Raw genomic sequence first — 23658 nt, forward strand, 5'->3', positions numbered from 1 at the left:
GATAGCTCAGTTGGTAAAGAATCTGCCTGCAATGCAGGAGACCCCAGTTCGATTCTTGTGTCAGGAAGATCCCCTGGAGTAGGGATAGGCTACCCACTCCAGTATTCATGGGCTTCCCTTGTGACTCAGTTGGTAAAGAACTCGCCGGCAATGCGGGAGACCTGGGTTCAATCCCTGGATTGGGAAGATCCCCTGGAGAAGGGAAAGGCTACCCACTTCAGTATTCTGGCCTGGATAGTCCATAGGGTCGTAGAGTCGGACATGACTGAGCAACTTTGACTGACATTAGTTTTAAAAATACATCTATGCTTAATCTCTCACGAGAACATCCACATGCACTTAACAGATGTGCAGCTACAGGTATCACATAATCTATTCAGCTTGCCAACAGTACTTAATGCCCATATGGATTTGTAGAACCTCCCAGGAACCCTGCAACCTCTAGATGGGGAAGCAGTATAGTGGGGACAACTGGTCTGTCTTAGAATCCTCTCAAGCTGATGCCTTTCAGCTCTGCCATCTCATGTTTTGCTTGTTTAGTCGCTAAAGTCATGTCTGACTCTTTGCGACCCCATGAACTATAGCCTATAAGGCTCCTCTGTCCATGGGTTTCTCCAGGCAAGAACAATGAAGTAGGTTACCATTTCCTCCTCCAGGGCATCTTCCTGACCTGGAGATCAAACTTGCGTCTCTTCCATTGCCAAGGAGAATTCTTTACCACTGAGCCACTTGGGAAGTCCAAATAATTCATGCAATGATATTTAAAAGTAAATTTGGAAATTGAATGGGGTTCAATCGTGGGGATTTGCCAAAAGTCACTAAGAAAATCAACACAAAGTGTTCTGAAATTACATAGTGCCGTGTCTATGTAAGTTGCTATTCTTATGATAGCTATAATCTGCGTAGTTTTCAGGAAATGGGGGAGGGCTTCAAGCTAGACTGCCAGGGATGGTTGCATGAGCGTGCACTGCTCAAGAACATCTAATTGCAGGAAGTGCTACTGACTTCTGAGACATTGTGGATTTATAGATTTATGATGATGATTTTCCAGCTGATGGAAGAAAAGTATCTTGGGAAATGGGCTCCTTTTTGTTTTTGCACCAAGGCAAGGCTCGACAGTTCCAACAGCTTGGTTCAGTCAGTCAACTTGCTGTGTGTCTATTACCTGCATGCTTGCCTGACAGGGCTATGAACACAGCCCTCTAACACTGCCTAGAACTCATGGCCATTGGGGAGAGGGTGTTAAAACCTGGATGGCCAACCCATCCTTGTTATCCTTGGTGGACTCTGTCTTGATGTGTTGATGTTGTGACAAGCTCCATAGGGTAGAGCTGAGGAGAGGGAGAAGCCAAGGGCAAGAGAGACTTGGGCACTTAGCAGGGACAGGCCTCAAACGTGAGGCAAAGTTTTAGATTCTGAAAGTCATTTAGTGTTATTGCTGCTCCCAAGAAGTGGGGGAGGTTTATTTATTTTATGGATTCATTTTAGGCAGTGTTCAGGAACACAGAACTAAAATGTGAAAGATCAGAATCAGTTTTGAGAAGAGGGTCAGGCACCTTCTGTACAGAGTTTCTTATTTGGAATGATGTTCTTTAAGTTATGTAAGTATTTGGTATGAGTTTCCGATGCTGGCATCTGAGTCTCACTTTTGTACTGTGTTATTTGAGCAAATAAAGAAACTGATTTGCACAGAAGTCTGACTTGTATTGGATTATTCACCATGGAGGCAAGATGGAGCCACCTGCCATGTCTAGGCCAGTCCAGAGCCTGCAAGGTTGTGGGGGGCTGCCTCCTTTTCCCTGCCTGGCAGCCCTGTCCAGATGCTATTCAGGTGTCCCATCCTTGTGGTACCAACTTGCTGAGGGAGTAAAAAAAAAAAAAAAGGTGTCCTGGCCTGAGTATCAGGTGACCTGGGTTTTGATCCAGCTGCCTTCAGGCTGATGACCTTAGAGATAAGACTCTTGCCTTCCAGACATTCTACAACTTTCTTTTTTTTTTCATCCAAAATCAAGGCTGTATTTACCTTCATTGGTTGATGTGAGAACAGATCGTTTAAAATAACCGGGTTCTACCGTGAAAACACGGGGTTGAAACTACAGAACGGAATAAAGCAAACAGCCAAGGATGGCCAAACCGAGGCTCCAACGCTCAGGACACAGGTGTGGACGTCAGGAAAGAAGGGATACTGACGACAGGGCACGGTGACATTCACGGGGTTATGAAAGTAAGACTGAAACTGAAAGTAAATCATGCCAAAGCCTTGGCAGGTGGGAGAACATGAGACCAAAGACATTCTACAACTTTCATTCTACAACTCTGTGATTCTTCAGGTGACAGTGAAATTGTATGTCCAGGAAAATCTGGGCCAGTCCTAATGCTGCATCATCTGTCTTAATGATTCCTAAACTCTGGTACCCAAACTCGGTCACTCAAACCAGGATAAAAATGGACAGAATACAGTGCCTGGTTTTTGGTCCAGAAAATGTGGTCTCCATTGAAAGCTGTCTAAAGCCTCCTTTCCCCTGTCTCAGATAACACGTGAGTTCTTCCAGCAGCAACCTGAGGAAAGGGAACTTGTATGCATAGCTTGTCTTCTTTCAAAAGTAAGTTTCCTTTCCCCAGCTCTTGAAGGTGTGCTTTAATGCTCTGAGAAGGGCAGGAGAGAGCAGCACTACTGTCGTCTCACGGACGAGGATGCTGAGGCTGGGAGTGTTCCAGGTCACCCAGAAGGCTACAGGCAGAACCACCAAGGACGCTGTTCTCAGAGCCACTGTAGTGCCCGCCCACCGTCAGCCAATATTTATCGAGCACTTACTATGTGTCAGGTCTAATGCTAGCTCTGAAATCCACAGACGCGAGACAAAACCCCTGCCCTGGGGCCGCTCACAGCCCTCACTGGCTGCGGTGCCAATTTTGTGCCAAGAGGCATAGAGGACCGTGGGACATGGTCTGAGGGCGGGGTTCCCTCCACTCACCGTGGAGGCCTCAAGAGCACTGAGGTGCATGGGAGACCCTGCTGCTTTGACAGACTTTTGAAAGGTGGGCAAGTGATAACAGAACATCATAATGAACTAACCTCTTAGTGTCCTGACAAGTCAGGAGGCTAACTGGGTGGGTCAGAGATAATGGTGGGAATTCTCTGGTAGTTCAGTGGTGAGGACTCCAACTTCACTGCCAAGGGCGCAGGTTCAATCTCTGCTCAGGGAACTAAAATCCTGTGAGAGCAGGGTGGCAAAACAAAACAAAACAAAAAGCCAAATAACTCCACAAAAAACAAACCCAGAGATAATGGGGTAAGGGGGTCAGCAGAGAACTGGCTGAGTTTGGGTGTTAGCTGGGCTGCGGGGGTGCCGCGCTGTAGACGTCACACAGATACGCTTGTCTGGAAAATTAGCAAGTGTTCTGGCCTTGGCACCAGGGACACCTTCTGATTTCAAAACACAACCCATTCCTGTTGCTGTCCCACCCCCGCCTCCCCCCCCCCCCCCCAAGGCATAAAAAGAAGAGAGGAACTATTAGGGCTGCCAAAATTAGCAAAGAAGAAATATGGGTGGCCCAGTTAAATCTGAACCTCAGATAGACAACAAATAATTGCAATGCTGGGGGTACCCTTACATGAGGTAATTATTCATTGTTTATCGGAAATTAAAATTTAACAGGAATCCTGTATCTTTTTTTTTTTCTTTCTGGCCACCCTGGAACGCAGGCGAGAACAATTCTCTAACTCCCTCAGAGCATCTGGGCTCAAATACAGGCTTTGAATTATAGCAATAGTTAATATTATATTCAATTCTCCTTTTTACACCAGGGAATAAGCATTCCTGAGTTGTGCAAGATTGAAACCCTCCCTCCCCTGGCTCACATGTCTCAGGGCCTCTGGGCACACAGTCACTTGCAAACAGCAAGACCCTCTTAGGCAAAGGACGGAAGGCAGCAGGGCCGCTCCACCTGACTCCCCGGGCTCCTCCCTTGACTGGTCTGGGCCGCAGACCTGGAGAAGGCAGCGGATGCTGGAACACCTGAGCTTTGGTTCTTCTCAGGTCTCTCGAAGGTACACTTAGTTTCCTCCAGTTAGAGCCGTCTGAAGAGGATGTGTGTGGACTCTTGTTCCCTCACATGGTCCTGTTCAATGTAGGTTCCACCCGCCTCCACGCCGTAGCTTCCCACCCACTTGGGCTTAAATTTGCATGTGTCCTTCTCAGGGGCCACAGTGCAGGGCTGTCTTCCACCTAGTCTTCTAGGATTTGCATTCTAGGATTTGTTAAGCACATGCATCTGAGCCCTGTGGACAGCCTGTTTTTCCTTACTGGGTCTGGCTGGAGCCAGAACTTATCCACAAGCAGTGAGTTAATTTTTTTTTTCCTGGACAGGCTGCAAAAATCGAAGTTAAAGGCCTCTTACTTGTGGACCGTTTTCACTGAGGTGTGAACAGCAGACAGTCTGCCCTCATCTGGGCGGGGAAAGGGGAGGGGAGGGCACACACGACCTCCCATTTCCTCTGTCAGCACAGCACGACTTGGGGAAGACCAGGGCCGCCCGCTCCCCCCAATTGCACCAATAATCCCTGGGGTAAAAGCTGGTAAAGGCTTCTTGCCAGGTCAGCGCCTCCAGGGGATTCCCATGAATGGCCGAGATGGAGTCCGCTGGTTCCAGGTCAAGCCTTTTGTGTATTGTGTGAACAAAAAACAAACAGCAGAGGAAGATGTGGTCTCTTGACACCGCAGGAAACAGGAAAGGGCGTCCACGGCTCAGCTCTGTCTGACCCCCAACAGTTTTGCCCTGTGGATGAACTCCCGGGGGAGGACGAGGATCTTGGAGAAGCAAACTCAGGCTGGGTTGGGAGGAGGACTCAGAGCCCAGCTGCCTGGGAGGAGGCTGTGCTGCCCACTCTTAGTGTCTGTCTGTACCGACGTCCATCTGTCTGTCCAGAGCAGAGTAGCGGAAGGACCCCAGGGAAGCTGGGTGGATGTTTAGACAAGGAGGCTCTTGCCTGGGGGAAGCAGGACCCTCTACCCCAACAGGCTTGGTAGTGGGTGGGACCCTGGTCCTTGCAAGGCCTGATGTGAGAGGAGGGCGTCTGAGAACAGTGAGGAAAAGGTTCAGCCTCGCGGCTGTCAGGTTCTCTCCCGTTTCAGCTCAAGTTTCCTCTCCCGGCTCACAGTTTCCTAGAAAAAGGACACAAATTCATCATCTGCAAGTCCCAAATCTAGTACCTCCCTCCCCTTATATCCACCGAGAACACTGCTCACAGCTTCATATGCTTTGGGCATCCTGAGCAAATAGCCACACTGATATGTGGAAATAGGAAATCTCAATTTGTATCAAAAGCCAGTTCGAGGGTTTACTTTGTTATACAAGTGGTCTTCTGCAAAAGCAGAATCCCATTTGCAAAGCGGGAGTTGGTGAAAGTGTGTTTGCCATATTTTGTGACTTACAAAAGTCTGGTTGATATTTGGTTTTTCAGGAAGAGGTAGAGTGGTCTCCAGTATGCTGAGTACAGTTGTGTGGACTGCACACTGCACAAGGATACACTGCCAGTACAAAAGGGTAGGCACTTCACAGACACACTTATGTTGTATGTCGTTCATACAGTTTTTAAGTAGTCGGTAATCAATTGTTCAAAAAAAAATCAGCATGTTATGACAACTTTCCAGCAGGTGGCAGTCAAGTTCTCAAGGACAGGATGCTCTATTCTTGGTGCACAAGGCATTCTAGCGGCTAGTGTTGGCCTTGACTGGGACCAGGAAGAGGCAGATGGGGGCAGAAGGAAAGATGGGCTGACGGGGCTCGGAGGTCACCACGGCATCCTGGCACAGGACCGGCAGTGTCTGGTCCCCAGGGACACCCTGGGGAGTTCCACACCTCAGGGCAGCTGTATTCCTGGATCCGGCTGGGATGAGGCCTGTAGGCGACCCAAACTGTTTCGGAGGTGGAGATCAGAGAGAAGTCAAGTGGGCAGGGGGCAGACCTGGATGTGAGAAGCCAAGGAAGCACATGTGAGGGGAAATGAGACCAAAGGGGGGAAACTGGGAATCCTGATTTCCAAGCCCTCCTCCACTTGCTGAGTGACCCTGAGCCAGTCACTTGCCCTCTCTGGGGAACAGCAGGGAGACACCTGCAGAACTCATCTTGGAGAAATGCTGGGGTGTGGACCTGGATATCCCTGGATAATTTTCAAATCTGACTATGTCATTCTGTTGTTTAAATCCTCTCACGACTCCCCAGCAACACAGACGAAGTTCAACCTCTTTAGCACGGCACCCAAGCTAGACTGCCCTACCCCTTGCCACGTGTCCGAGTGCATCTCCAGGCCTCTCCTGTCCACATGGAGGAGCTACACCACACCCTGTGACTTCTGACTCTCACTGCAGCGCTCCTTCTACCCTGGAGGCTGGCCCACTTAGTGGTTAACATCAAAATCCTGGTGACAGATGTTCTGGATTCAGATCCTGGCTCTGCCATCTACCAACTGTGTAACTTCGGGCTTATACTTAACCTGTCTGTGCCACAGTGCTTGGAATATAATAAATACTATGTAAGTTTTAGCTATTATTTAATTCACCTATTAAAAGATTTTCATTGGATTATAATTGATTTCCAATGTATAAATTTACCTGTGAATAGGGGGAGGCTCCATAGTAACCCAGAGGAAGGGTTCTCTAATAGTGGAAATTTGGGGAGTCTGACAGATTTGGTCTGTGGTTAACAACCTGTTTGCCTGTGCAGAGGACACAGGCTTGATTCCTGGTCTGGGAAGATCCCACATGCTGCAGAACAACGAAGTCGGTGCACCTCAAGAACTGAGCCCAAACTCTAGAGCCCATGAGCCGCAACAACTGAACTCTGAGTGCCTTGAGCCCATGCTCCACAGTGAGAAGCCTGTGCACTGCAACTAGAGAGTTGCCCCCGCTCGCTGCAAGTAGAGAAAGCCCCCACACAGCAACAAAGACCCAGTACAGTCAGAAATAAATAAACATTAAAAAAAAAAAAGAAGGATGTGAGTAGCAATCAGCAAGACGGATCTCCTTCTTTCCATCTGTAGCCTGTAGGCAGTATTTCAGTTCCTCAATCTGTATTTCTACTTTGAGGCCAGTTACACATCCTGAGTCAGATGACCACTGAACTTTTACTAGAGGAGAGATAAGCCAGCAGAGGAAAGCCAGGCTGATACATCTATCTAGCCATGCCCCAGGAGAAGAGCGTATCTGGCATTACTGCTGGTCCTGAATAAAAGGGACAGGGACAGACTTGACTCCAAACTGTATGCCTAGGCAGAGCTATCCTAGCCAATTCACAGACCTGTGAAAGAGAAAAGTAAAATGATTGTTTTGTATTCCACTGAGATCTTGGCCCAGGCGGTGAGGGGGAGAGTGTTGCTTGTTATATACAGCATTATCAAAGCAGCAATGACTGACTAATACAACCCATGCCGAGTATAGATCGAACGTTTGATTTAAAACATACACAGACACAGACACATCCAGAGTAGTACACAGAACATCTATCCTGAGCTTTTATTCTAGACTCTTTCCTCTGCCAGGAGACCAGGAGTTTCCCCAGGACTAGCCAGTGGATGTGACAGTGTCTCTTGTGACTATAGTTTCCGAACAATTCTTTCCTCTTCCTGGATCACTTCTACTTTTCTATGCCATATATATATATATATATATTCCACCCCCTCCCGGTCCCCTAACCTTGTCTTTGAAATTCAAAGCAATAAATCTGCAAGGAATTGCTTAAGATCAACTGGTATATTGCCTCCCAGTAGTTTCATGACTTGTTCTATAAAGGAACACCACACACACGATGTGTGACTCACTGACAACAAGATTTCCCACAGCTTATGAAAATCGTTTTGTTTGTTTCTATCACATCCTGCTTCTTTGTACAGCACCTTGATTCCTAGAAGTTTATCAACCAAGGTAGCTCTGGCTGAAGTGCACGGTTCCCACTCTTCTGAGCACGGGAAGAGGTGTGGCTCTGGAGTCAAAGAGCCAAGTCTGGACCTGGCTCCCAGAGAGCATCCCAGCTGCAGAGAAGCTCCCCACACCCAAGGCAGACCTTCCTACATCCTCATGACCGCACCTGACCCTGAGCGCCTAGAGGCAGACTCAAAGGTCAGGGAAGTGTTGAGGATGGAGACCAAGGAACAGAGTGCCCATTCCAGGCTGCGCTGACCATAAGGTCCAGAAACCAGTGACTGCCCTGTGGGTCCTGCACCCTCACGGTGCAGTTGCTCGGTCACGTCCAACTCTTTTGCAGTCTCATGGACTGTAAACTACCAGGCTCCTCTGTCCATGGAATTTCCCAGGCAAGAATACTGGAGTAGGTTGCCATTTCCTTCTCCAGGGGATCTTCCCAACCCAAGGATCAAACCCATGTAAATCAAACTTTGGGGTAAATCTTCAAAGTTGGGGATCAAGTTGAATTTATCTTGCTTTTCTTCGGCCACACCATGAGGCATGCAGGAGCTTAGTTCCCTGACGAGGGATTGAACCTGTGTCCCCTGCATTGAGAGTACAGAGTCTTAACCACTGGACCACCGGAGAAGTCCTTATACTGCCATGGCAGACATTATTGGCTGTATCAGCCAGTATCTTTTGTTTGTTTGTTTTTTGGCTATGCCCTGCAGCATGCAGAGCTTCCCTGACCAGGGACTGAACGCGTGGCCCCTGCTTTGGGACCATGGAGTCCTAACCACTGGACCACCAAGGAAGCCCCTGAATTCACCCTTGATTTCCCCAGAACCTGGAAGAGCGCTTGGCATTTGTGCTGGCCTTAGTTGTTCAGTGGTGTCTGACTCTTTGTGACCCCATGGCATTTAGTAGGTGCTCAATAAAGTTTGACTAATTAAACCAAAACAATCTAATAGCGTCAAAAGCAATTAGAAGCAGGCCTACATTGGTCAGGACTTTTAGCTGTAGGTTGGCAACAGTTAGGAACTCTACATGGTGAGTCACATGAGCACCCACCTGTCGGGTTTTTAAGAATAGTTCTTTTTTTCCCCACTCTGGGATAAGGAATGGGCTTCCTAGGTGGTGCTAGTGGTAAAGAACCTGTCTGCCCAAGTAGGAGATAGAAGAGACATGGGTTTGATTCTTGACTTGGGAAGATCCCCTGGAGAAGGGCATGGCAACCCACTCCAGTATTCTTGCCTAGAGAATTCCATGGACAGAGGAGTCTGGCAGGCTTGAGTCCATAGAATCATGAAGAGTCAGACACAACTGAAGTGACTTTAGCATGGGACAAGGAATAGCAACTTTATTCCAGAAGACAGAAGATGGACTAGTGGACTACTGGAATAGCAAATTTATTCCAGAAGATAGCAGATGGACTAGTGGACTAGCAGACTAGTGGACAACTTTATTCCAAAAGATAGCAGATGGACTAGAGGGTTAGTGGACTAGTTACACCTGGACTAGCAGGTGGACTAGTGTCCCAAAGAACCATCTTCTTTAAGTAGAGTTCTATTCAGAAGCTAAGACATAGCTAGTTCACTTCTAGGAGTTATAACCATAATATCTACTAATTATTGACTGCTATTACACATCTTGCACTCTGCGAAGCAAGTTACACAGTTGACCTAGTTAAACCCTCACAACGGCCTTACAAGTTGGCATTAGCCCTCTTTTACAGATCAGGAGATAGAGGCTCAGAAAGACCAAGAGTCCTAAGCACACTCCCTGGGTAAGACTGGCTGAGCAGGGATTTTATGTTGGATGCATCCAACTCTGAAGCCCAGCTCCTCATGCTGATCCTTACTGACCCCCTCACTACCCCTATCATCTTCCTGCAGACCGCTCCCTTTCTGTGGGATGAGAAACATTGATCATGCTCACTGTGCTTTGCGGCCTGTTATCTTGCGTGGATGTCTGAAGGAGCCTTTTCTGGGGCCATCTGTCTTTTGTTTGTTCTTCTTGAACACCTTGCTCACCCAGTTGGACTCTTCAGCAGGGCTCTCCCTGGACAAAGAGATGAAGTGATGGTTGGTTAATGACAGGGCTCCACTCCAGCTCAGAAGGTAGACAGATGCACCAATGTTATGATTCTCAACCCTGGCTGAACATCAGAGTTCCCCAGTGAACTTTTACATTGTAATCAATGAATGTTTATCTAAGTAACATCATGCCCACTAGTCAAATGAAACTCAAACTTTTATACAGTTACACGTCAATGCAATAAAGTAAGCTATCACGTGAACAAAATGCATAATTTATGCCCAAGCACAAAATTATTTATGTAAACATTTTCCAAAAATTTTATAATTAAAACTATACTTAATGTGAGAAGCAGGTATGTTTTAATATCCTGGGTATGATACCGAGTGAGAATATAAAAAATAAAAGTGCCTTGGGCCCTTTTCTCTGACTGTGGCCCTAGGAAAACTCAGCCACTGCCAGAGCTACCCCAAGGAGGGGAGGGATGAGGTTGGTGAATAGAAACACCCTGATTTACTCTCTGATCTCCTGCTGGTGCCTTCACCGGCCAACCCCACTGGCATTCAGTCAGCAGGGGAGCCTGGGTATTGTGATTCCCAGAGAGGTTAAGAAAAAAAAAGTTTCCCCTACCCTCTCGTAATAGCTGCAAGGATAACAACTGAGCACATGTTACACAACCCAGACAGTTGATGTGCATTATGAAAGAAGATTTTCTGGAGACAATCTGCAACATAGCAGTATTAGCCCCCTTCTTATGCTGTTAGAAAATAATTTGGATTAAGGGAGATTTGGGGTAGAGTCCCCTTCATTTACACTGTGCAGGACCCACCCAAGGCTAGGGTGCAGCAGGCCTGCCAGCTCTCTTGACTTGAGACACCCCCAGAGAGTCGGGTACGAGGAAGGGCGCACACTCCCCCCTCCCGCATCCAGAGGAGGTACACGCCCCAGTGCGCAAAGTGGGGACTGGGAATGCCACTGTCGGCAGGAATAGACTCACGTCCCCGTGTCCCCCCACTGGAGAAAGAAGGGAGGTAGTGGTCTGTAATCACATCCAGAAGAGGATCCCCAGGCGGCTAAAGAGATGGAAAGTATCATTTAGCTGGGCCTCCTCCCCAGCCGAAGGAAAGAAACTGTCCCCAATCAAGGAGACACTCACACTGCGTGAGGTTTGCTGGCGGCTTCCTTCACATTAGCCAGAGGCACGGTGCTTTTCGAATTTGAAGAGGCAAAGGGAGCTACAGCCAAAAATAAAAATACAGAAGGCATGAGTGAGATGGGGACGGGGAGGAGGAGTACTTAGTCATTTTTGAAATAACAATAAGAAGAAAGTGAGAATGTTTAGATACTCTTTTTCTTAAATTCTCATATTTGGGACCAGAATCATATTTGGGGATTTGACTGAGATCCAGGGCAGCAGCCTCTGCGGGAAGGCCTGAAGCTAACCCTTGACGTAATATTATCAACAATTCTCTCCTAAAAAGCAGCCAGTTGTGTTAGGGAAAGTTTTCAAGAAAATCCCCCACAGGGCCCTGAACCTTCCATCATCTGCTATCTGTAATGTTTTTTTGTCTTCTTTACTGGAATAGGAAATACAAATCATTTCATGGCCAGTATTCTTTTCAAAATTTTTTGGCCATGCTGCGGCCATGTGGGGTCTTTGTTCCCCTGACCAGGAATCAAATCCACTTCCCACGAATTGGAAGCATGGAGTCTTAACCACTGGACCACCAGGGAAGTCCCATCATGGCCACTATTCTTAAGTAAGCTCTTTACATGTTTCCTATGAGTATGGGGATATATAATACATGAATATTAAGGTGTAATTATGTAACACATGTAAATAATAATAATATGGAATAAATTAGCGTGTTTGTCTATCTAAGGAACTTGGAGACCTTTCATCTGGGGACCTGCTGGCTGTCCCTCACTTCCCCATATCTATTTGTGGTTCCTTTGTTTATGGATTTTTCCCAGGACTTTCTGCAACACTCCCACCCCAACAATAACATGGCAAAACAACAAATAACATGAACCCCTGGGGGCAACACTCCTTCCAACTCCTCCTGATGGCCTCAGATGTCACTGCTGAGACCCAGCAGGGCTTCTCGACCCCCTTGAACACTGCTCACACCACTGGCCAGGCAAGTCTTTGGTGTAAGGGTTGAGCATTGTAGGATGTTTAGCAGCATCTCTGGCTGCTCCTGACTAGACGTTTCCCACCAGGTGACAACCAAAAATGTCTCCAGGGACTGCCAAATGTCTCCCAGGGATAATATTGTCTGTAGTGGAAAACCATCGGGCTTCTGTACCCTCTGCCAACCCCCGATACGAGTGAGGAATGCCAACTCCGGACCCACGATTGTTCAGGCCCCTGAAGATGGCTGGCTTTAAGCACTAATGTGATAACATAAAATAAATGCATTTCATTTAACCGGGAATAAGAGAGCAAGTGAAATACTTTGAACAACTTTCTGACTCTTAATGTTCTGGTATTTTTGTCTCAAGATTAAAAGAATCAAAATGAACCTATTCCAAAAAAAAAAAAAAAAAAAGGAAAGAAAGGAAGACAAGAAAACAAAAACAAAATAAAAGGCAAAGTGAACCTATTCCCAAAGAGAGAAAGAAAAAAAAAAAGACAAAGTGAACTTACTCCAGAAAAAGGAGGGGGTCACACATGACCTGGGGCAGAATCACAGAGAAGGAAGCCTTGCTAACCTGTGCTGCTGTTTATCATAATAACTATGAAAGCCCAACCGATGGACCCTGAAGACCCTACAGCCTGGCCTGATTCCATCCCTTGGACTTCTCTCCCTTGGTCCCCACCCAGACCACCTACAGAGCCAAACAGGTGTCCTCTTCATGCTGAATGCATCTTGTGCCCTCCTTCTCTGCACCCAGACCTCTAGAATAAACAAAATCTGAAACATTCTTTCTACTTGGTCAGATCCCACAAACCACAGTTGTCAAAATCCTGCCCCTTTCAAATAACCCCTCACCTCTGAGAAGCCTTCCTTACTCCCCCCCCAGAGAGAGGTGATCTTTTTCTCTTAAGTACTCTCAACACTGTTTTTGTTGCTTACATAGTACTTAAGAACTTCTTCTTGTATTTTTGAAGTTAGCATCCATGCCCTTCCCTCTGTCTGAAGGGAGATTTCCTGAGAGTGAGGAATTGAGAACAGTTCATCTTTGAAGCCCCCAGAGAGGTGCTTCTCAAACTACCTGTACTGAAGAACCAATTTCTAAAAATCATACTTACAATCCATAATGGACTAGTACTTTGGTAAAATACATTACAGATGAACTAGTGGGAAAATGACGAAACTCTTGAACGTCACGGCTCTATCTGATTGCTATAAATGTTTCAAAATGCTTGGTCTCACTTTCTGCACTCATTTCATTGTGCACAAGTAACAATAATTCAGAGACTGGCACTGGTCCACAGACTGCTCTTCGAGTGCCACCGCCCAGGCACAGTGGCTTTCACAATAAAAATCTACGAGAGGAGCAGTTCTCAAACGTGGGAGGGTGAAAGAACTGGGAGGGCTGGTTAAAAATGCAGACAGCTGGATCCCACCCCTAGAATTGTTGATTTAGTAGGTATGTGGTAAGACCTGAGAATTTTTATTTCTAACAAGTTCTCAGGTGGTGTTATTGCTGCTGGTTGGGGACCACACTTTGAGAATCACTAGACAGGAACTAGTGGTAAAGAACCTGCCTGCCGATGCAGGAGATATAAGAGACACAGGTTTGATCCCTGGGTCGGGAAGATCCCCTAGAGGAGGGAATGGCAACCCATTCCAATATTCTTGCCTGGAGAATCCCATGGACGGAGGAGCCTGGCAGGTTATGGTCCATAGGGTCGCAAAGAGTCGGACACAAATGAAGCGATGTATGCACAGACTAAAGGAAAAAACAAAAAGCCAAGTACACTGCCCTCTCACGGTGGCCTCTCCTCATAACCAGTAGAGCCACTAAAGCTAAGGGCTAACTAACTTCACCAGCACACCCCTCCAAAGCAATGGCTATTAGCTACCACATCATCACATACTTGCCAGTGGGCTCCGGATGTGAGGCAGCTGAGAGAGGCCAGAAGGGTCCATACCTTGGGGCTGTTCTGGGCCCAGTGCCTCCGCAGGTGGCTGTGCAGGTGATGCTGAAGAAGAATATCCAGGCAGCGTTGGAGGTGCCCGCACAGTGGAAGGCCCCAGGGATGACCTGGGTGACACAGATGCCTGGGGTGGTGGGGACTGGGGTGGAGATCCAGTCGGTTGTATCTGCTGTGATGGTGATACAGGTGACAGCCCAGGTGTTGAGCTGGGGAGTAAGTGCACAGCTGGGAGTGACGCAGGTGGCAAGTCAGCTGGAGAACGTGATGGTGATGAGGCTGCTGGCGATGCAGGTGATGAAACAGGTGACTCCACAGGCCAGTCACCTGTGGATTCAGGTGCCTGCAGGGGTGGGGACAGAGGTGGACTACGGCCACCCCTTTCATCCCCTTTGGGAGCCCACTGTGTATGAAGTTGTCTGGATTCTTCTGGACTGGCCGGCTCTCTTTGGAGGCTCGGCTGACAGTGTTCGGGACGCTCGTTGCCAAGGGCGAGTTCTATCTGGCAGTACACTTCTACCCGGGGGAAAATCACTCTCTTGGAAGGAGAATTAAGATAAGCAGCATCTAGGAAAAACAACAGCATGGGGTCACAGGTGGCATTTCTAACCCCTGACATCAGCATGATGTTTGCAAAAAATGGTTTCCCAAATTATTTTCATAAACAGCATGAGTGCTTGTCATTGTTTTTGTTTTGCTTTTGCCTTGTGTCTAGAGGGATCTCATGTCCCTGGCCAAGGATTGAACCCAGCCATGGTGGAGAAAGCCCAGAATGCTAACCCTGGGCCACCAGGGAACTCCTGGATTAGTGCTTTTCAACAGCCTTTCTTTACTTACTTGAATTTATATTGAGTGATTGTGTATTGATAGAAGGCTGGGGTAGATTTAAACATTGCTGGTAAGGATCCAGTGGAGAGATGGAGGTTGCAGAGAGAGGGGGAATGATGAAAAATTGGAGAATTCTGAGACAGGAATGGGGTCTGAGCCCAGGTGGGTGGGTGAGCTCTAGACATATGATAAGAAGGGTCAGGGAAAGGTGAGTCTGTATATTCGGTGGCACAACGTCGAGAGAACTCCCCTCTGACGGCTTTGGTTTTGTCTGTGAAGTAGGAAGCCAGGTAGAGGAGACTGGAGGTCGGGGCAGAAGGTTTGAGGTGGTAATTGCAGAGGATGAGAGAGTAAGTTGACAAGAAAAATATAATGTGATTGCTTTCAGTGTAGAAATTCACAAGCCATTTAAAAAATTCATATGAAAATACAAAGGACCTAGAATAACGATTGCTTTCAGTGTAGAAATTCACAAGCCATTTAAAAAAATTCATATGAAAATACAAAGGACCTAGAATAACGAAAACAACTTTGAAAATAGAACAAAAGCTGAAGAACTAAGACTACGTGGCTTCAAGACTTATTATAAAGCTGTAGTGATCAAGACAGTATGGTACTGACTTAAAGACGGGTAAATCTATCAACAGAAGATAGATTCTTCTACAAAACAGAAGGTCCAGAAACAGACCCATGACATACATAGACAACTGATTTTAGTCCAAGATGCAAAGTTATTTCAATGGAGAAAGCAAAGTCTTTTCGACAAACAACGCTGGAATAATATATCTAAATAATGATATATCTAAATATAATATAATATAAATAATAATATTATATCTAATAATATGATACCCATTTTTTACAAAGAACTTAGATTTATATCTTGTCCCTTATAAAAAATTAACTTAAAAGATAGATCACAGACATAAATGAAAACCTAAAAGAATGAAAGAATGAAAGAAAGAATAAAAGAATGAAAAGCCTCTGGAAGAACGGTGGGGAGTGAGTGAAATGGGTGAAGGGGTCAAAAGGTACAAACTTCCAGTTATAAAATAAATAAGTCACAGGATGGAATGTACAATCTGGTGACTAGAGTTAGTATTAACAATACTCTATCGAATATTTGAAAGTTGCTAAGAGAGTAGATCTTAAAAATTCCCATCACAAGAAAAAAAAAAGGTTTTTTATAACTCTGTGTAGTGATGGAAGTAACTAGATTTCCCCCCCCATTTATCTTTATTAATTGGAGGTTAATTACTTTACAATATTGTAGTGGTTTTTGCCATACATTGACATGAATCAGCCATGGATTTACATGTGTTCTGTATTCCGATCCCCCCTCCCGCCTCCCTCATAACTAGACTTTTTGTGAGGGTCATTTTGCAACATACACAAATTTTTAATCATCATCTGTACACCTGACATTAATACAATGCTCTGTGTCAATTATATCTCTAATTATATGTCAATTAAAAAATAAAAAGAAATATTGCTCTACTAGGGAAAAAAAGGACCAAGTCTTTTGGTGCAAGTGGAGTGACTCTTTGGAGGGCACATATCCTTTTTCACCTAATTATTAAAACACTGAATTTTTAATAAAATTGCAAAAATAGCTCTATTTAATTTGGGGGTCATTTTTTTTGTTTGTTTTGTTTTACAGACTGAACATTACCTTTTCCCCAGACTCCTTCCAATCACTAATGTCTCTAAGAAATTAATTGCCTATACCTTTTTTTCTTACTGGTAAATGTTAATCTCCTTGTACACTGTAATTGCCTAAAATAATTGAACTGAGTTCACCGTGACTCAGTTATTTGGTTTTTAATAATAAAACCTTTGTATTTTAAAATATTAAAAATTTCCTAGAAGAAAACAAAGGAGAGAGATATTTTGTAATCTTGAATGAGGCTAAGATTTCTTAGATAAAGACACCAAAAGCATGATCCACAAAGAATAAAAATTAATATGGACGCTACTGAAATAAAAAATTCTCCTTTTCAGAAGACACTCTTAAGGAGTTGGGTAGAGAAATCATGGACTGGGAGAAAGTATTTGCAAATAGTATTTCTGAAAAAGTGCATTTATAGAGGACATATAAAAGCTCTTAATAAGAAAACAACCAATTCCATTTTGTAAATGGGCAAAGAGCCAATTGAAAGAGCTCCCAGTGGTCAAAACTGGAACAATTTGACTAACAAAATAAATAAAGTAGGACTGAATAATAATTCACAGTAAAAAATAAGTACTCAAGAGTCCATATTGATATAAATAGACGATTGAATAGGTAAGTCAATGGGGAAGAAAGAGACAAATCTCTCATGCAGAATTCCCAATAATTTCAGTGGATACTTCGGCCCTGAAAGAAGCGGAAAATAATCTACTCCTTGCATGTGGGCTTTGCATAGTGACTTCCTTCCAAAGAGTACGGTATGAAAAGGAGAAAGAGTAACTTTAGAGTGGAAACACCAGAAATATGACCTCAGCCAGGTGACCAGGACCAATGTCATCAGTGATACATCACGTAGGCAGCACGTATCCTCGATACAATGTGACGAGAAAGGCACTTTGCATCAGTTGTCTTCCTCCCCCAAATCCACAACCCCAGGCTAATCATGAGAAAAAACATCAAGCAAACCCCCAACTGAGGGACATCCTACAAAATATCTGGCCAGTAGTTCATTAAAAGGGCTTCTCTGGTAGCTCAGCTGGTAAAGAATCCGCCTGCCATACAGGAGACCCTGATTCAATTTCTGGGTCAGGAAGATCCGCTGGAGAAGGGATAGGCTACCCACTCCAGTATTCTTGGGTTTCTCTGGTGGCTCAACAGTAAAGAATCCGCCTGCAATGCAGGAGACCTGGGTTCAGACCCTGGGTTGGGAAGATCCCCTGGAGGAAGGCATGGCAACCCACTCCAGTGTTCTTGTGTGGAGAATCCGCGTGGACAGAGGAGCCTGGCGGGCTGCAGTCCATGGGGTTGCAAAGAGTCGGACACGACTGAGCGACTAAGTACAGCACAGTTCAGTTCAGCCGCTCACCCATGTCCGACTCTCATGTCCCTGCCCCATGGACTGCAGCACGCCAGGCCTCCCTGTCCATCACCAACTCCCGGAGCTTACTCAAACCATGTCCACTCAGTCAGTGATGCCATCCAACCATCATCCCCTTCTCCTCTTGCCTTCAATTTTTCCCAGCATCAGGGTCTTTTCAAATGAGTCAGTTCTTTGCATCAGATGGCCAAAGTACACAGGTCAGTAAAAACAAGGAGAGTCTGAGCGACCGTGACAGACAAGAGGAGCCTGAGGAGACGGCACAGCTAGATGTGACTTGGGATCCTGGATGGGATACTGGGTCAGAAAAAGGACATTAGGTAAAAACTAAGGAAGTCTGAATAAAGAATGGGCTTCAGTTAGTAACAGTTCATCAATATTGGTTCATTAATTATAAACAATACACCATAGTACATACCAAATGATTTATGTACTATGCTATAGTATCTAACAAGTGTGAGACATAAAATAATAGGGAAACCTAAATGTGGGGTATATGGAAACTCTCTGTACTATTTTCATATTTTTCCTGTAAATCTAAAACAATTCAAAAAAATAAAGCTTAACCATTAAAGGTATAGGAGGAAATTGGGCAAAAGAGTTGAACAGACACTTCACCAATACTTGAACAACTAATTAGCAAATGAAAAGATGTTCAATATTATTAGTCATCAAGGAAATGCCGATTAAAATCACAATAAGATACCACAACACACCTATTAGAATGGCTAATATTAAAAAGACTGACCAGGGAACTTCCAGTGGCTGGGAATCCAGCGGCTCAGATTCCATTCAACCTGTGGTCAGGGAGCTAGATCCCACATACCACAGCTGAGCTCAAATGCCGCAACTAAGAGATTCTACATGCTGCAACTGAGATCCAGTGCAGCCAAATAAATATTTTTTTTTTAAACACAAAAAATAAAAGAGATTGACCATACCAAGTGTTGGTGAGAATGTGGAGAAACTGGAATCCTCATACATAGTTGGGAATGTAAAACGATATAATCACTTTGGAAGATAATTTGCCAACTTCTTAAAAAGCCGAACATACATTCTGGGTATGTGTCTCAGTCTATACATATCTAAAAGAATTGAAAACAGGATCTCGAAGAGATATCTGCACACCCATGTTCCTTGCGGTATTATTCACAATAGCCAAGAGGTGGAAGCAACCCAAATGTCCATTGATAAATGAATAGATAAAAGAAAATTTGGTCTATATTCATGGTCTATATTATCCAGCCTTAAGGAAGGAAATCCTGTCACATGCTACAACATGCCTGAATCTTGAGGACATTATACATGAAATAAACCAGTCACAAAAAGACAAATACTATTACAATTCCACTGACATGAGGTATCTAAAGTATTCAAACTCATAGAAATAGAATGGCGATTGTCAGGGCCTAGGGGAAGGGGGAAATGGGGAGTTGGTTAATGGGGATAGACTTAGTTTTTCAAGATGGAAAAGTTCAGGAGATTGATTGTACAACAATGTATGTTTAACACTACTGAATTGTACATTTATACCGGTTAAGATGATACATTCTATGTTATGTGTGTTTTACTACTATTTTATACATTATATTTTATATTAAAATAGTATATATTATACACATATTTGCATACATACATTATATATTAAACATACCTCCACCATATGATCTGGTCATTCCACTCCTTTGTATTTACCCAAGAGAAATAAAAGCTTTTGTCCATTCAGAAACTCAAGCATGAAGTGTACATGCGTGCATGCTAAGTCGCTTCAGTCATGTCCACCTCTTTGCAGCCCTGTGGACCACAGCCCGCCAGGCTCTTCTGTCCATGGGATTCTCCAGGCAAGAACACTGGAGTGGGTTGCCATGCCTTCCTCCAGGGGATCTTCCTGACCCAGGGATCGAACCCATGTCTCTTACATTCTCCTGTATTGGCAGGCAGGTTCTTTACCACTAGCACCACCTGGGAAACCCGGGAAATGTACATAGCAACTTTATTCATAACAGCCCCAATTTGGGTACAACCTATATGTCCATTAAAGGGTGAACGGATAAATGAACTGTGGTATATTCACACAGTTGATTGGAATGCAAATGGGAATGAACTATTTATACCAAGCAATGACACGGATGAATCTCAGAATAATCATGCTGAGTGAAAAAAAGCAGACAAAAAAGAATTTGTACTATAAGACTCCATCTATCAAAAAAAAAAATCTAAAAATGAAAATTGATATATAATGACAGAAAGACATCAAGGTTTGCTTGAGGTGGGGGGGAATGAGGGAAGGTGGGAGAGATCCCAAATGGCATGAGGAAATGGGGCTTGATGGATTGCTCCCAGTCTTGATTGCGGTGCTGGTTTCACAGGTGTGTGTGTGTGTGTGTGTGTGTGTGTGTGAAAACCTATCCAACTGTGAGCAGGAGGAAGGGAGGCAGGAAGATCGACCTGGCCGGGCATGCTTGGGTATGGGATAGATATTTCAAACGTGGCCACTTCTGAACTCCTGTCTCACTCAGCACCCATGTCCAGGCATCTGTGTGGGAAGGCGGATTTTGAAGGATGCCAGCAAGCAGTGCCCTTTGTTTTGGCAGAAGGCTACTGCCAGGGGAGGCCAGGGGTGGAGAGGGAGGCTCACCTGGTGGCAGAAATAATTAACTCAATGTGAGCCTTTAGAAGGGGGGAGACTGAGGATGCCAGGATGTTGAGGGTGACACCTTGAAGGTGTGGCTTCCTGCCGGAGCTGACCCCCTTTCAGAAAACAGGCAGGAGCCTGGAGCAGACTTCCGATTTCTGCTCCCAGATGGTAGGTGGGGATTAAGAGAGTGTAGCTCTGGGCACCAACCACAATTTCTCAGGATATGTCAGTATTTCCTGCCTGCATCTGGTGCCAGGAGAAAACTCCAGTCCCATCAAACCCAAGAGGGTTTAGGTGCTGGAGCTGAAGCTTGCACTCAGAAAGCCATGCACACCCTGGCAAGTTGGAAGAGGAAGCAAAAACAGCTGGCAGCCAGCATGATACATTATCTCCCTTATGAGTTGTGTCTGTTCCTACTTGGAGTGATTCCAGGGCCATTGGGGAAAATCTGCCATCCTGCATATACTGTCCCCAATTCAGGAGTGGATGGCTGCAACGCTACTATTAGAGTTTCATCCTTGGGTTTAAGACCACAATTCACACCTGTGAGAATGTCCCAACCAGCTAAGGGTGGAAGGGGGAAGGGTGAGGAGTCGCGGGGTTCTTCCAGGGGTGAAATAAGGGGTTCCTGAGAAACAGGGGAGATGAGAGATGCTTAACAATCCACTTTGTATCTCTCCCTGGGGCTTGCCCTGAGAGGGAGATAAGGGAGAATTCTAAGGGAGAGACAGGTATGGAGGCAGCCAGGTAGCCAGGCTGCAGTCTGAGCTGTAGGGGGATTTCCTGCAGCAGGGAATTGGTGTCTGCTCCAAGATCCGAGAACCAAACAGGGGATCCCCAAACCCCAAGTCCTCAGCATACACCATCACTGAGGAAAGAATGGAGGGACCCCAGCTGGCAGTGGGAAGGAGCCCAGGCCCTAGCCAGCCCCTCCTGTTCCTGGGGCTCTGGAGGTGAGGCCTCATCTCCCCCCTCCACACAGCCTTCAGGTGGTCCTCCTTTCGGACACTTGCGGTTCAGCTTCCCAGCTGTCCCCTGTGCAAATGCGGAGGATGGAGGGGTTGTCAGAGGACAATCGGGGCCAGGAGGCATCTGTCTGCGGAGAGGTTCTGCAGAGAGGTGAGAGGAGGGGCCTGTCTCCGAGGTCAGAGCAGGCAGTGGACTGGATTGACCATGGCTAGGAGTAAAACGTGGAGATACAGTCCACCACCAGCCACCTTGTACAGATGAGAAACAGGCCCCAGGAGGTGAGTTACTTACTCAAGGTCACACAGCTGGTGTGTCGAGAACCAGGATCTAAGCCCTTCTTACAGATTAGGAACCAAGACTCAGAGAGGTGGAGTGATTTCCTGGAGCTCACACAGCTCGGGGGGTGGGGGTCCTGGCCCAGAGCCGCTTGCTTCCAGAGCCCACATTCTCTCCGCCCTGCTCCCCATCCTCCTAGCTGGGAGAAAGGACCCAGGAGAAAATAGATTCAGGACAGAGGAAGGTTGGGAAAGCAGGAGGCAGTTTTGGAGAAAAAGTTTTTAAATGCATATATCCTAGGGGGAAGAAAAACCACATTTAATCTTTTAATCTCACTCCTAAAACACGTATTATTTAAACTACATACAGAAAAAGTTCACCATGATTCCACAGGGCCCTGCAGAGCTCGTAGGCACAAAGTCTTGCTGTGTCCCCTGTTTCTTTGATTATAGGACACAGCCTTCATTCAGCCTCCTCAACCTTCCCTGAGTTCAAATGGGCAGGTTCAAGCAGTTGTTAATTAGGGAAGGGAGGGATTGGGAAACCAAGGAGAAATAGCCAAGAGCAGCATTGGGGCAAGGTCATGTTTCCCATCAAGGGATACACACAAAAATATCTTTGAGATATTCTGCAGATATCTGCCGAACCATTCAACTTCAGCTTCTTCGGCATTAATGGCTGGGGCACAGACTTGAATGAAGAAGCTGAAATTGAACAGTTCTATGAAGACATACAAGACCTTCTAGAACTAACACCAAAAAAAGATGTGCTTTTCATCATAGGGGACTGGAATGCAAAAGTAGGAAGTCAAGAGATACCTGGAGTAACAGGCAAGTTTGGCCTTGAAGCACAAAATGAAGCAGGGCAAAGGCTAATAGAGTTTTGCCAAGAGAACTCACTGGTCATTGCAAACACCCTCTTCCAGCAACACAAGAGACGACTCTATACATGGATATCACCAGATGGTCAATACTGAAATCAGGTTGATTATATTCTTTGCAGCCAAAAATGGAGAAGCTCTATACAGTCAGCAAAAACAAGACCAGGAGCTGACTGTGGCTCAGATCATGAACTCCTTATCACAAAATACAGACTTAAACTGAAGAAAGTAGGGAAAAGCACTAGACCATTCAGGTATGACCTAAATCAAATCCCTTACGATTATACAGTGGAAGTGACAAATAGATTCAAGGGATTAGATTGGATAGATAGACTGCCTGAAGGACAATGGATGCAGTTCAAAACACTGTACAGGAGACAGGGAGCAAGACCATCCCCAAGAAAAAGAAATGCGAAAAGGCAGAATGGTTGTCTGAGGAGACCTTACAAATAGCTGAGAAAAGAAGAGAAGTGAAAGGCAAAGGAGAAAAGGAAAGATATATATCCATTTGAAAGCAGAGTTTCAAAGAATAGCAAGGAGAGATAAGAAAGCCTTTCTCAGTGATCAGTGCAAAGAAATAGAGGAAAACAATAGAATGGGAAAGACTAGAGATCTAGTCTTAGAGATACCAAGGGGACATTTCATGCAAAGATGGGCTCAATAAAGGACAGAAATGGTATGGACCTAACAAAAGCAGAAGATATTAAGAAGAGGTGGCAAGAATACACAAAAGAACTATACAGAAAAGGTCTTAATGACCCAGATAACCAAGATGGCGTGATCACTCACCTGGAGCCAGACATTCTGGAGTGCGAAGTCAAGTGGTCTTAGGAAGCATCACTATGAACAAAGCTAGTGGAGGTGATGGAATTCCAGTTGAGCTATTTCAAATCCTAAAAGATGAGGCTGTGAAAAGGCTGCACTCAATAGGCCAGCAAATTTGGAAAACTCAGCAGTGGCCACAGGACTGGAAAAGG

General features: G+C 45.5%; 1 protein-coding gene across 1 annotated transcript in view; it reads right to left on the minus strand.

Moving 5' to 3' along the window:
* Positions 1-3762: 3762 nt before the first annotated feature.
* Positions 3763-23658, minus strand: part of PNPLA1 (patatin like phospholipase domain containing 1) — a 52804-nt gene continuing 32908 nt past the window's right edge. Inside the window, exons 6-10 of the mRNA XM_070456941.1 lie at positions 14041-14610; positions 11095-11173; positions 9840-9962; positions 5863-5968; positions 3763-5165 (exon numbers count right to left, since the gene is read on the minus strand). Coding sequence (XP_070313042.1) covers positions 5115-5165; positions 5863-5968; positions 9840-9962; positions 11095-11173; positions 14041-14610 — 929 coding nt within the window. The 3' untranslated portion in view covers positions 3763-5114. The remainder of the gene's footprint in view (positions 5166-5862; positions 5969-9839; positions 9963-11094; positions 11174-14040; positions 14611-23658) is intronic.

Source organism: Odocoileus virginianus, chromosome 27, assembly GCF_023699985.2.
Source record: "Odocoileus virginianus isolate 20LAN1187 ecotype Illinois chromosome 27, Ovbor_1.2, whole genome shotgun sequence".
Lineage (NCBI taxonomy): Eukaryota > Metazoa > Chordata > Mammalia > Artiodactyla > Cervidae > Odocoileus > Odocoileus virginianus.